Source organism: Lepus europaeus, chromosome 2 (genome assembly GCF_033115175.1).
Source record: "Lepus europaeus isolate LE1 chromosome 2, mLepTim1.pri, whole genome shotgun sequence".
NCBI classification, from domain to species: Eukaryota; Metazoa; Chordata; class Mammalia; order Lagomorpha; family Leporidae; genus Lepus; species Lepus europaeus.
Window position 1 is genome coordinate 82863804 of NC_084828.1, and position 14706 is coordinate 82878509.

A 14706-nucleotide genomic window follows, 5' to 3' on the forward strand; every position below is an offset into this window, starting at 1 on the left:
TCTCTGTCTCTCTCTCTTACTGTCTAGCTCTATCTTTCAAATAAAAAAAAAATTAAAAAAAGAAGATATTTCGTGCGTGCTCTTTCTATTATATTGCTGAGAATAACAGATATATATCTGTTATATATATATGTATGTATCTGTTGTTCTCTGTAACTCTTTTAAATAAGTAAAATAAAGCTTTTTTTAAAAAAAAAGTTTTGTTTCTTTTTGATTCAGAGAATTATTACTATGAGCAGAAAAGTCAGAAGATCTGGCTTTGGATCACAGCTACACAAACACTTGGAAAGAAAAGCATGAGGCCTAAAGATACTACTCTTAGGGCCAGTGCCGCGGCTCACTAGGCTAATCCTCCGCCTTGCGGCGCTGGCACACCGGATTCTAGTCCCGGTCGGGGCACTGATCCTGTCCTGGTTGCCCCTCTTCCAGGCCAGCTCTCTGCTGTGGCCAGGGAGTGCAGTGGAGGATGGCCCAAGTCCTTGGGCCCTGCACCCCATGGGAGACCAGGAGAAGCACCTGGCTCCTGCCATCGGATCAGCGCGGTGCACCGCCTGCAGCGCACTACCGCGGCGGCCATTGGAGGGTGAACTAACGGCAAAAGGAAGACCTTTCTCTCTGTCTCTCTCTCACTGTCCACTCTGCCTGTCAAAAAAAAAAAAAGATACTACTCTTATTAATAGATATTTTGTCATTAATAACAACAGAAGATGATTATGCATGCTTTTTCTGTGAGCATTTTATAAATCAATTTTCTGCAACACTTATAGTATGTCTAGGAGAGATAATTCAGATCTGTTATTCAGAATCAGGTCTAACATAGGAACAGCTCTTTAAAGGACAGCTCCTAAAGGAATCATCTAATCATAAGGACAGTTACCTCTGCCATAGTCTGAAAAATCTAAAACAAGAAAGCAGTAATGAGTCCCATAATCATAGAGTGAGTCAAGGCTAACATCAGATAAAGTAACCTGGGACTTCTGAATCCAAGGCTCTATCTGACTAGATCATTCTCCTTAAGGGATCACATATCTAAAGAGGAGATACCCAAGAAAAATAAAACCCCACCTGTTTGTGGAAGGAGAAATCATAGGCTGAGGGGAAAATAAAGCTAATTCTTTATCAGGCCATCATATTGGCTTTCCAAGGGAATTTGCAAAGCACATTAGGTCAGAAAGAATTATTTCATTCAGCAAACACAAAAGACCCCAGAGGGAACACTGAAGTCCCCAAGCCCAAGTGTCTCCTCTTCTACAGTAACCTCCAAAGCATATATTCTATCCTAGAAGTTCTTGAGTAGTTCCTTTCAGTTATGCGGAATAGAAATCAAGAAAACATCTAACGTCCTAAAGAAAGGTGTAACTAGACATTTTTAAGCCAAACAAAGGCTATTCCTCACCATTCCCAACTCAATCCATTTAAAAACCTCTCTAGGGGAGGATGTTGTGATTTAGCTGGTTAAGCTGCTACTTGGAATGCCTGCACATCAAAATGACTGTTTGGGTCCCAGCTACTCTGCACTTCTGATCCAGGTTCCTGCTAATATACCTACCTGCGAGGCAGTGGATGATGGCCCAAGTACTTGGGCTCCTGCCTCCCACGTGAGATACCAGATAGAGTTCCTGGATCCCGGCTTTGCCTGGCCCAGCCCTGGTTGTTGTGTGCATTTAGGTAGTGAATCAGAGGATAAAAGATCTCTCTCTCTCTCTCTCTCTCTCTGTCTCCCTTTCAAATAATAAAATAAACAAACCTTTTTTTTTTTTGACAGAGTTAGACACTGAGAGAGAGACAGAAAGAAAGGTCTTCCTTTTCCGTTGGTTCACTCCCCAAATGGCCGCCATGGCCGGCGCGCTGAGCCAACCCAAAGCCAGGAGCCAGGTGCTTCCTCCTGGTCTCCCATGCAGGTACAGGGCCCAAGCACTTGGGCCACCCTCCACTGCCTTCCCGGGCCACAGCAGAGAGCTGGACTGGAAAAGGAGCAACCAGGACAGAATCCGGCACCCCAACCGGGACTAGAACCTGGGGTGCTGGTGCCGCAGGTGGAGGATTAGCCTAGTGAACTGCTGCACTGGCCAACAAATCTTTTTTTAAAAGAACTTTTCTGAACTCTCTTCCCCTACTACAAAACATATGTGTATGTAGGGAAAGGATGCCTGTTAATCAGATTAAGTCAGTGTTGGATAAATTTAAATGACTTCAAAGCTTTTCCTATTAGATTTTTTAAGGTTTATTTATTTATCTGAAAGGCAGAGTTACAGAGGCAGAGGCAGAGAGACATCTTCGATGTCCTGCTTCACTTCCCAAGTGGCCCTAACAGCTGGAGCTGGGGCAACCCGAAGCCAGGGTCTCCCACATGGGTGCAGGGACCCAAGCACTTGGGCCATCTCCTGCAGTTTCTCAGGCCATAGCAGAGAGCTGGACCAGAAGTGGAGCAGCCGAGTCTCGAACTGGCGCCCATATGGGATGCCGGCACTGCAGGTGGCAACTTTATCTGCTACACTACAGCACAGGCTCCTAATAGATCTCTTTAAAACGCACTGAGTGGGGAGGAAGGGAAGAAGGGGATGTCATTATGTTCTTAGAATTGTATCTACAGGGGCCGGTGCCGTGGCTCACTTGTTTAATCCTCCGCCTATGGCGCCAATATCTCATATGGGCACCGGGTTCTAGTCCCGGTTGCTCCTCTTCGAATCCAGCTCTCTGCTGTGGCCTGGGAGGGCAGTGGAAGATGGCCCAAGTGCTTGGGCCCCTGCACCCGCGTGGGAGACCAGGAAGAAGCACCTGGCTCCTGGCTTCGGATTGGCACAACGCTAGCCGTAGTGGCCATTTTGGGGGTGAACCAACGGAAGGAAGACCTTTCTCTCTCTCTCACTGTCTACAACTCTACCTATCAAAAAAAAAAAAAAAGAATCTGCTAAAAAAACAAAACAAAAAAAGAATTGTATCTACAAAGCACACTGAATCTGTTAAAAACTAATAAAAATTTTTAAATAATTAAAAAGCAATGAGTGGCACATTCAGTAGCACCTTCTTAAAAGGGTTGAAAGAAAGGAGGAGGTAGTAACACTCAGTTAATTTCACCTGAGTCATAAACCGCTCTCATGAAAGGGAATAAATAGGAAATAAAACCAGCATTTGAATTAACCACAGTGTGGTTATCATTCCCAGTATGTCAGTCTTGGCCTCCAGCGTACAAATCCCAAGCTGGAGAGTAAAGTACATTAAAGTTTCTCTTATGCGACATTCTACTCACCATGGTCCCCATTCTAAGCGTCACCATTTTGCTTACCATTCTTCCCCACAATGCTCATCATCTGTTTTACCACTATTTCTACACCAGATCATCCTCAGTGCCTCTTACTACCAATTCTCTGAACCTGAAGAATCACTAAATGTCAAGACTGAACGGGATCTGAAGGTCACATCTTGCTACCTCCATTTTATCCTCAGCAGAATGTTTCTGGTTGCTATCTTCTGTTCCCTTCCAAATCTTGTTTCTATCCGCAAAGCTTCCCTTTCTCCCTGCCTATTCCTAGCAATTTCTCCTAAATCCTCGCTGACTCCATAAACATCACTGTCCTGACTTCAGGGTAACTTCTGGTTCTCCCAACTCAGCTCCTTCCTCAGGAAGCCTTCTCCAGTTAAGATAATCTGATAGAGCCTGTGCCCCGGGTGTGGGGCCAGTCTTCCCAATCGCATTTCTATACTTCCAAGCAATGCCCTAATGACAGGAAATGCAGAAATAATTTGCTCTAGTGTTTTTCAAATTTCTTTACTACGTTTTACCTCACACACTTCCAGATGTACAAAATTGTTTTCATCGCAACCTCATGCACATATAACTGAAACACATTCAGGAAATGCTCTTACTATGGGAACACACTGAAAACTTCTGTTCCACTTTGGAACCGTCCCGGACCACTGATTTCACAATCCAGTAACAGGATGGATCCCACAGTTTGGGAGACATTAATCTAATTCAAACTCTCCTCCCCGAAGAAGCAGCTGTAACTCAGTGGTGAGCTAAGTTCCTCAGCCGCAGGCCTGTCTGCTGAGCCTCGGGCCACTTCTTCCTACTGAAGACTTTCTCTGGCCGGTCACAGCCACCCGATCACACCCCGTGCCGAACACAACCCACAGTGCCATCCCCAAGCTGACTCCAGGTCGGGCCCTCGATGAAAGTCCCCTTGCAGCCGCTGCTTCGTGTGCCTTTGGGTCAGAGTCCCCCGACAGTCACCGTCCGTCGGTCAGAGCCTCCTCGGAGGCACTGGCCCGTGGTCACAGTCCCCGCGCAGTCACTGCCTCAACCCTCCTCGGTCAGAGTCCCGCCGCAGCCTCCGCCGCGTGCTCGTCGCGGTCAGAGTCCTTGGCTTTCAAGCTCGCGGTCGCAGACCCCTCGCCGGCAGCTACACCTCGGTCACAGTGCCCTCGCTGCCACCGTCCCTCGTAGCCCCTGCTTGCCGGTCCCCTAGCTGTAACCGACCCACTCTTGCTTCAGCCACCGTTTCCTCGCAGCCCCAGCCCCACAGCTTCCGAAACACGGCCGCAAGCATTTGCACACATTGGGTCCTCACCAGCAGCTCACGTTCCCCCGGCCACTGTCCTGTCGCTTTTCTGCCGGCCGCCGCGTCACCGACAAGGGAAGTTGAGGAGGTTGCGGGGAGACGCCCGGGGAAGACAGCTGACGGAACAGCAGGCCGGAAGTCCCGCCTGCCGCCCGCCCCCTTGTCAATCCGACCACGACTTCTTCCTGAAAATCCCGACCCCTGACACAGTAGTTCCGCTGCCCCAGAGGCCCCGGGGCCGGTGAGATGGAGCAGGCACACCGGTGAGACGGGAGACCGAACGGCTGAGAGTCCGTCTTCGCCCGGAACCGGAGAATTATGGGTGCGAACTGTCGCACGAGCTCGTCGCAGTCCGTCCAGAAACGTTAGATGGCGACCCCGCTTTGGCCCAGCTCCGGGCTGGGCCCCGCGCAGGCGGACTCGCCCGCGCCGCCCGCAGCCGCCGCGCCCAGCGCTCCCCGGCGTCCGCTGTGGGGACCCCCCAGGCGCCCTCCCTCGCGGCTCACCGCGGCACCGTCTTTTATCTCCTTGGTGATGTAAGAATTTACGTCCAGCAGCCTGTGGCTGGCCCAAACCCTCTTGGCACAGGTGACCTCTGAGCCACCCCCGGCCCCCTGGGATTCCTAGGAATCAGCTGAGCAGTGGATCCAGGAGTCACTGTTCGGAAAACAGGCACGGGGCGCGGCGAGGAGAAGCCTTAGCCTTTTCCTTTGCCAGAAAGAACCTTTTGATTTTCATTCATTTGAAAGGCAGAGCAACAGAGAGAGGGAAACACACATAGTCTTCCATCTGCTGGCTCACTCCCCAAAAGACCGTCCGTAACTGCTGGGTCGGAGCCAGGAACTCAATCCCGGCCTCCCACATAGGTGGCAAGGTGCCAAGTACTCGGGCCATCTGCTGCTGCCTTCCCACAAAGAGGCAGGAAACTGGATCTGAAGTGGCGCGGCCAAGACCCAGCTGCTGAGCCAGCTGTGTGGACCCCTTGTGATGGTGTAGATGTAGGGTAAGAGGATGCACAACGTTCGGACGAAGGGTGTGAAAGGTGCTTTAGTACTCACCGACCCATTTTCCGTCTACATGCTTGGCTTGAAGAGGGTGAGTACACTGGTACCTCTGCTGAGGAGCTCCAGGGAGAAAATGGATTTAAATCTGACCCCTTCCTTTTTGAGTTTCATATAGGCATTTGAACCTGGGGACAGACTAAAGCGCCGAGGGCCAGCCAACGGGAGGAAACACCAGGGCCCTCCCAGGGAGCATCAATGCAGAGGTAAGTGGGAGTCTGGATGGTGGCCAATGTAAGAATCTCAGATTAAGGAGGCTACACACTGGCTTGCAACCTCTCAAGCCCTGGCTCTGCACAAACCCTGGAGAAAAATGGCTAAGAAGCTGTGTAAGGCACAGGATGGCAACAGCTCAGCAAGAACACTGGGCCAGAAAGGTAAAGGCAGCCATTCAAAATATAGGGGAAAGCTTTATATAATTTATATACAAAAGAATTCATCTCTATTTTTTATGATATAAGAAATCAGAAACAAGTAGTCCTTCAGTAAGGAAATGGCAAAAATATTATGACCTAATAGAACAAATGTGGTTATTAATTTATGATTCTGAAAATCATAATGTAAATAAAGTGACAGAAAAACTGCTCATGACATTATGAGAAATGAAAAATCAGGGCTCAAAACTGCAATCTTAGAACCCTGCAAATAAAAACAAAACTGGTAGAAAATGTACCAAAACATTTACAGTGGGTTATGTTGGAACAACTGAAGTGGATTTTCCATTTTTTTCTCTCCTTTCCAAATGTGTTTAGAACCTATTATAAGAAAATCAAAACACTATAAATATAAGGGCTAGAACACAACAGATTCAGTTGCCAAACTGCTAACTTAACTTTTGCCAAACTGCTAGCTTATATTTATTTTGTCCAAATATTTAATGATTAAAAAAAAAAGTTCAAATTTCTTCATGGTAAATCTTTTCCAGCTCCTCAAAGATTCAATAGTAGAAACAGCCAAATGCTGCTACGACGCAGAATAAACTGTCCTAGAAAACAAACAAAAAAACACGAAAATCACAAAGGTCTTTGCCAATTTTCAATTATGAAGAATTTTTCCATTAAGAAACAAGTGTTTCCAGAGCATAAAGTTGCATGCCTGAGCGTAACTACTCTAATGCTGCTTGCAAAGAGTAAGATGGGTAAAGAATTCAATTTTCTGAATGTGGAAATAAATGTGAACAAATGACCTTTAGGTAATGCATATTCATGAAAATGATTACTTCCATATTTCCTGATTTATCACAGAAATAAAATAATGTATGCAATGTTTTGAGTCACGGTCAGCATTGTGTTGTGGCAGGTTAAGCTGTTGCCTACGATGGCAGCATCCTATATGAATGCTGGTCATGGCCACGCCTTGGCTATTGTGGCCATTTGGGGAGTGAAGCAGTGGATGCAAGATAAATCTCTCCCCCTTCTGCCTTTCAAATAAATAAATACTGAAAAAATACTTTGAGTTTCTTGAAATAAATGCCTTACCTAACCTCAGAAACAATAATATAGTATCACTTACAATAACAGTACCTTGTCCTAAGAGAAATGGTCTGTAGGTGTGGCTCAACAGGCTAATCCTCCGCCTTGCGGCGCCAGCACACCGGGTTCTAGTCCCGGTCAGGGCGCCGGATTCTATCCCGGTTGCCCCTCTTCCAGGCCAGCTCTCTACTATGGCCCGGGAAGGCAGTGGAGGATAGCCCAAGTCCTTGGGCTCTGCACCCCATGGGAGACCAGGAGAAGCACCTGGCTCCTGGCTTCGGATCAACGCAATGCGCCGGCTGCAGCAGCCATTGGAGGGTGAACCAACGACAAAAAGGAAGACCTTTCTCTCTGTCTCTCTCTCTCACTGTCCACTCTGCCTGTCAAAAAAAAAAATTTTTTTTTTTTATTTATTCGAAAGAGTTACACAGAGAGAAGAGAGGCAGAGAGAGAGAGGTCTTCCATCTGATGGTTCACTCCCCAGTTGGCCGCAACGGCTGGAACTGAGCTGATCTGAAGCCAGGAACCAGGAGTTTCCGCCAGGTCTCTCCCACGTGGGTGCAGGGGCCCAAGGACTTGGGCCATCCTCCACTGCTTTCCCAGGCCATAGCAGAGAGCTGGAACAGAAGAGGAGCAGCCAGGACTAGAACTAGAGCCCAAATGGGATGCCGGTGCTTCAGGCCAGGGCGTTAACCTGCTATGCCACAGCGCCGGCCTCAGATGTTTGTTTTTAATCAATAAAATTCATTTGTCTATCTTTCAGATCAGCATCTCAAATTGCTTTCCAGAGCCCAGTTAAACTTGTTAAAACAATTTTTAGGTACTTATTACAGTGCCTATTATAGTAACCAAGTTCCTTTGCAATTTAACAAAGTACGATTTATTCAAGTGAATATGTAATAGGTGCTTATTATATATACTTATTATATTTTATTGCCTTAACAACTCCTGACTCATCAACTTGACTTCAAGCCCACCAGTGATGGGAGAAAAACACTATGAACTCAAGTATCTGATTATTAACAGAAGCAACTTGCTTTGGTTAGCCCAGCTCCCTGGCTCCTTAGTGGATCACTGAGCTGTTTTACAACAGTGCCGTGTCTGTAGTGAAAACTGTTTTAATTTCCAGTCTCTCATGGACTGATACTTTTGGTTGTAAACATCAACCAACCCAGCAGAATCATGAGGGAAGCTTTTTAAAAGTTCTATTTCACTGATCTAGCCCCTGGCTTCTTAGACCAGAATCTACTTGAGCAGGGCTGTGGCATCTGTTTTTTAAACAAGTTCCCCCAAATCATTCTCAGGCAGTCTTTGGGAAAATCCACTACATCTTCCTCATGTTACTGCTACCCGATGTCTCACCTAAAGCCGCGCAGTTAGAAAGTTGACAGGGCTGGCAGTGGGCTCCTCACCTGACTTACTCGACCTAGTTTCTGTGCTAGCGAACTTTGCACTGAATCACAGCCTGTCAGCATGTGAACAGAGGACGCAGATACCCAGTAACGGCATGGAATTCAAACAGACAACACGCTCCTGCCGACAACCTGCCAGTGTTTGAATGAAACCTCCTTTGAAAGACTCCTTTATTTTTGCTTAGTTTTGAGCAATGGCTTTGAGATTAGGTAATTTCATTACTGAAAGAAAAACCACCTTTGCTCATAGAATCCTGCTGACCAAGTTCCTTTGCAATTTAATAAAGTATGATTTATTCAAGTGAATATGTATTTAAAAACTTTAGTTATCAATTATGACTTTTGTAAGGATTTTCAGGATTAGCTTTTAAAGTATAGTGATTGATGGAGAAGTTGGCTAAAATACTTTAATAATGTGCCAAATATATGCTATTCCCCAGTTTAAACCTTTGAAGAGTTATATTATCTGTGTTTATACGTTTCCTTTCCTATCAGCAGCACACTAGGTGTCTGCTATAGTAACACAAAAAAATAACATTAAAATCATCTTATCCAGAAGTCTAAGACAAGGAAATGTTTTCACATCATAATAAATATTAAGTAATTTGATTCAGAATGTTCACATGTCCTTAGAAAGGAAAAAAAGCAGTTAGCAAATCCTTACATTCATGAAGACATCGTGAGTGTAGTTGTCTGTGTCGGCATCCCAGAAACATCGAGCAGCCATGCTACAAAGCCAAAGCATGAAGAACTGTCAACAGCGTAGCAAGGACTGAGCTCTACCTACTGCCCAGAGCAGTTCTCCTAGACACATTCTAACAGGGCAGTGTTTCCAGACCCCTTCACAGGTTTGCACGGGAAGAACAGCAGAGCCACTGGATCAACTAGAAAGACAGGTGTCTCGGAAAGACTGTGTGCAGCTAGAGATGACCACCTCAGACAAGCTGCCTGACCACTACAGGGGCAGTACTTTGAAGTCTGGTGCTCTGGGGGGGAGCTCTGTTAGACTACTTCAGCTAAGATACTTGTGTGTGACTCCATGAGCTCAACTCCTGCACAGTGATAGAAGGAAGGTCTGCGAAGGGACCATCATTTCATTCCACCTGATTTTTTTTTTTTTTAAGATTTATTTATTATTTGAAAGTCAGAGCTACACACAGAGAGAAGGAGAGGCAGAGAGAGAGAGAGAGAGAGGTCGGTTCTCCATCTGCTGGCTCACTCCCCAACTGGCCTCAATGGCCAGAGCTGCGCCGATCTGAAGCCAGGAGTTTCCCTGGGGTCCCGCACGTGGGCACAGGACACAAGCACTTGGGCCATCCTCTACTGGCCACCCAGGCCATAGCAGAGGGTTGGATCGGAAGTGGAGCAGCCAGGACATGAACTGGCACCTACATGGGATGCTGGCACCGCAGGCAACGGCCCCACCCTCTACGCTACAGTGCCGGCCCCCAACCTGATTATCTTATGGAGCACCAGAAAAGAAAGGGGTTGCAAACTCTGAACTAGAGTTCAGTCTTCCAACCAATTTTCAATCCAGTATTGAAAATTGTACTCTACCAGATGTTATAATAACACCTCTAAATTCTCAAACTGGCTTTTCCCCTCTCCCCAATTCCTGTGTAAGAAAAAAAAGTTAGTCAAAAACTAATTAAGGCTGGCGCTGCGGCTCACTAGGCTAATCCTCCGCCTGCAGCGCCAGCACCCCAGGTTATAGTCCCGGTTGCTCCTCTTCCAGTCCAGCTCTCTGCTGTGGCCAGGGATGGCAGTGGAGGATGGCCCAAGTGCTTGGGCCCTGCACGTGCATGGGAGACCAGGAGGAGGCACCTGGCTCCTAGCTTTGGATTGGTGCAGCGTGCCGGCCATAGCGGCCATTTGGGGGGTGAACCAACGGAAGGAAGACCTTTCTCTCTGTCTCTCTCTCTCACTGTCTCTCTCTCTCACTGTCTTAACTCTGCCTGTCCAAAAAAAAAAAAAAAAAAAAAACTAATTAAAAAACAGAAATAATTTAAACGCCTGCTAGGACAGGACTGATAAATGAAATTATGGTATTTCCAGGCAATGAAATTCTGTACAGCCACTAAAAAGCTGTTTGGGGGTAAAAAAACAAAACAAAACAAAACACTTCAATAACATGAAAAAATGTTCACATTATAATGTTAAGTGAAAAATAATTAAAAACGTTCTACAGGCTTGGCTATGTGGCACAGCTTAAGTTGCTGCATGGGATGCCCACATACTCTGTCAGAGTGCCTGATCTGAGTATCAGCTCTCAGCTTCCCACCCAGTTCCTGCTAATGAGCATCCTAGGAGGAAGCAGATGATGGTCGAGTGCTTGTGTCTCTGCCACTGACATGGGAGACTCAGACTGAGTACCAGGCTCAGGCTTCCACCTGGCCCAGCCCTAGCTATTACGGGAATTTGGGGAGTAAATCAGCAGATGGAAGATCTCTTTCCCTGTGTTCCTTTGTGATTCTCTGCCTTTCAAATAAAACTAAATTTTGAAATTTTTGAATGTTTCACATTTTTACTATTTAATTTTTTATTAAATTTATTTATATTTCAATTAAATGTTAATGACTTATCATTAACATTTATTGAGTGATTACCTTGTGTCACCAACTAGTCTAAGTGCTTTATATTTATTAACTCACCTAATCTGATGAGGCAGATACTATTATTCTCATTAATAGATGTGGAAACTGAGATCAGAGAATTACATGCACTGCTCAAGTCATACAGCTAGTAGATGACAAAGCCTGGCTTTGAACCCAAGCAATTCTAAACCCAACACTGCAGAAAAAGATCCATATACTAGTTCACTTTTGAAAATTTCAAAGAAAAAAAGAAATTTGACAAATAAAGACCTCCCATTGGCTGGTTCACTCCCCAAATATTTAACTGCTGGGCCTGGTCAGGCTGAAGGCAGGAGCCAGGAACTTAACCCAAGTTTCCCATGAGGACAGCAAGAGTCAAATCACCTGTCCCATTACTGCCGCTGCCCAGAGTCTGCATAAGAAGCTGGCCTCAGGAGAAAGAGCTGGGTATGGAGCCCAGGCACTCTGACTTGGGATATGAATATCTCCTTTTTTTAAAAAGATTTATTGTATTTATCTGAAAGGCAGAGTTACAGAGAGGCATAGAGAGAGAGAAGTCTTCCACCTGCTAGTTCACTCCCCAGATGGCTGCAACAGCTGAAGCTGAGCCAATCCAAAGCCAGGAGCCAGGAGCTTCTTCCGGAACTCCATCCAAGTCTCCCACACGAGTGTAGGGGCCCGGGGACTTGGGCCATCTTCTACTGCTTTCCTAGGTCATAGCAGAGAACTGGATCAGAAGTGGAGCAGCCGGGACTCAAACCGGTGCCCATATGAGATGCTGGCACTGCAGGCAGTGGCTTTACCTGCTGTGCCACAGCACTGGCCCCATATGAATATCTTAATCACTATGCTAAATGCTCACCCTCACATATTCTTAAATCAAAAAGTTTCATCTATTTCCAAACTGCAGGGGTAGTAATATGAGGTAAAATTAACCTACCTAATTAGCCAATCAAACAGTATTTGCTTAGCAATTATATCTTCACAGAGATTAAGATCTGGCCCTATCTTAAACAATTCTCAATTAGGTGAGGGCTATAATCAAGAATGAAGAGTGAACTGAAAACAGAGGGAGTTAGGCCAGCGCTGCGGCTCACTAGGCTAATCCTCCGCCTTGCGGCGCCAGCACACCGGGTTCTAGTCCCGGTCGGGACACCGATTCTGTCCCGGTTGCCCCTCTTCCAGGCCAGCTCTCTGCTGTGGCCAGGGAGTGCAGTGGAGGATGGCCCAAGTCCTTGGGCCCTGCACCCCATGGGAGACCAGGAGAAGCACCTGGCTCCTGCCATCGGATAAGTGCGGTGCGCTGGCCGTAGCGCGCCTACCGCGGCGGTCATTGGAGGGTGAACCAACGGCAAAGGAAGACCTTTCTCTCTGTCTCTCTCTCTCTCACTGTCCACTCTGCCTGTCAAAAAATTAAAAAACAAAAAAAAACAGAGGGAGCCTTATCAAAACTACAGTCCAACCTCAGTTCAGCTAAATACCTGAAGGGGGCAAGGCAAGCAGCCCATACTCTTACCTGCACAAAAGGGAAAAAAAGTAAACCCTATCTGGAAGAAAACATCATCAAGAGGTTATTTTTAACACACATATCCAAAATTCAGACTAGACATACCAAGAGACATAGCCACAGAAATAACTATGAAAAAAAAATCAATGGAAATAAATTCACACATGATCCAGATACTACAGTAGGCGAATAATGATTCTAAAACACTCACTATGAGGCGGGCATTTAGCCTAGAAGTTAAGACACTGGCTAAGACTCCACATCCCACAGCGGAGTACCAGGATCAGTACTTGGCTCCAGCTCTGACGTCAGCTTCTTGTTAACATGGCTCAGGTAACTGGGTTCCCCCCACCCACATGGGACACCTGGGTTCCAGTTTCAGCCTGGCAAGGTGCTGCTGAGGACATTTACAGTGTGAGCCAGCAGGTGGGAGCTCACTTGCTCGCTCTCTGCCACTCACATGATTAAATAAAATATCTACTATGACTAAAATGTAAAAATAAAGGAGGGAAGGAAGATGGAGAACACAGATAAAAAGATAAAAATATTTCAGTAGAGAATTGGAATCTATTAAAAAATTAATGAAAATTCTAAAACTGAAAAATAGAACTGAAATTAAGAACTCAGTAGATGAATTCAATAGCAGATCAGTTACAACAGAGAAGTGAACTGAAAGAAAGATCAACAGAATAGTCTCCAAAATGAAGAAGAGAAAAGAAAAAGAAAAATTCAGAAGAGCATAAGAGAGATGTGGGGCCGGCGCTGCGGCTCACTAGGCTAATCCTCTGCCTGCGGCGCCGGCGCACCAGGTTCTATTCCCAGTTGGGGCGCCGGATTCTGTCCAAGTTGCACCTCTTCCAGTCCAGCTCTCGGCTGTGGCCCGGGAAGGCAGTGGAGGATGGCCCAGGTCCTTGGGCCCTGCACTCGCATGGGAGACCAGGGGGAAAACACCTGGCTCCTGGCTTCAGATCAGCACAGCGCGCAGGCTGCAGCAGCCATTTGGGGGGGTGAACCAACGGAAAGGAAGACCTTTCTCTGTGTCTCTCTCTCTCACTGTCTAACTCTGCCTGTCAAAAAAAAAGAGAGATGTGGAATACAGAGAAAGGATCTAACATACATGTAATTGGAGCCCCAAAAGGAGAGCAGGGAGCAGATGGAGCAGAAGCAATATTTTATAAGATAACAACACCTAGAATCCATATCTTTGTTTCTTATACCATTCTCCAATAAATGGAACCAGGGCTCCTGGAAGAAATGGTTGATTCTAGGGCTGGGGCTGGGGCAGGGAATGAACATGATGGAGCTTTTATAATAAAAGTATATAGTATAAGATAATATAGAAATTAAGGGAATAGTAGTGCAGTGGGTTAAGCTTGTGTCTCATATCACTTGTGTCTCATATCAGAATACCAGTTCAAGTCCTAGATATTTTTTTTTTAAGATTTATTTATTTATTTGAGAGGTGGAGTTTGAGAAAGGGAGATGCAAAGGCAGAGGCAGAGAGAGAAGTCTTCCATCTACAAGTTCATCCCCAAATGGCCCCAATGTTCAGGGCTAGGCCAGGCCAAAGCCTGGAGCTTCTTCTGGGTCTGACACAGCACTAGGGCCATCTTCTGCTGCTTTCCCAGGTACATAAGCAAGGAGCTGGACTCAAAGTCAAACAGCTAGGACTTGAACTGGCACCCTTACAGGATACCGGTGCTGCAGAAGGAGGCTTAACCAGCCTAGCCACAGCGTGGGCCCCAGCACTTCACTTCTATTATAGCCACTGTTTATGCCCCTGGGAGGCAGCACATGATGGCTCAAGTTCTTGAATCCCAGCCACCCACATGGGAGACCCGGATGGAGTTCCTGACTCAGCTTCAGCATGACACAGCCCTGGCTATTACAGCCATTTGGGGAGTGAACCAATGAATGCACAATTTCTCTGTCTCTCCCTCTCTTCCTGTCACTCTGCCTTTCAAATAAATGAGTAAATCTTAAAAAAAAAAAAAAAAAAAAAAGTAGGGTTGATGTTGTGGCATAGCGGATAAAGCCACCACCTGCAGTGCTAGCATCCCATATGGGTGCAGGTTTGAGTCCTGACTGCTCTACTTCT

At 46.3% G+C, this 14706-nt stretch overlaps 2 protein-coding genes across 4 annotated transcripts in view; both read right to left on the reverse strand.

Moving 5' to 3' along the window:
• The window catches only part of PCYT1A (phosphate cytidylyltransferase 1A, choline), a 46976-nt gene extending 42159 nt beyond the window's left edge, over nucleotides 1-4817 (reverse strand). For all 3 annotated transcript variants that reach the window (XM_062209524.1, XM_062209533.1, XM_062209515.1), the window contains exon 1: nucleotides 4572-4817. The gene's annotated coding sequence lies outside the window, so the exon portion shown is untranslated. The remainder of the gene's footprint in view (nucleotides 1-4571) is intronic.
• The window catches only part of DYNLT2B (dynein light chain Tctex-type 2B), a 37163-nt gene that overhangs the window by 6827 nt on the left and 15630 nt on the right, over nucleotides 1-14706 (reverse strand). The window contains exons 4-5 of the mRNA XM_062209548.1: nucleotides 9172-9235; nucleotides 5621-6608 (exon numbers count right to left, since the gene is read on the reverse strand). Of these exons, the coding sequence (XP_062065532.1) occupies nucleotides 6561-6608; nucleotides 9172-9235 (112 nt within the window). The 3' untranslated portion in view covers nucleotides 5621-6560. The remainder of the gene's footprint in view (nucleotides 1-5620; nucleotides 6609-9171; nucleotides 9236-14706) is intronic.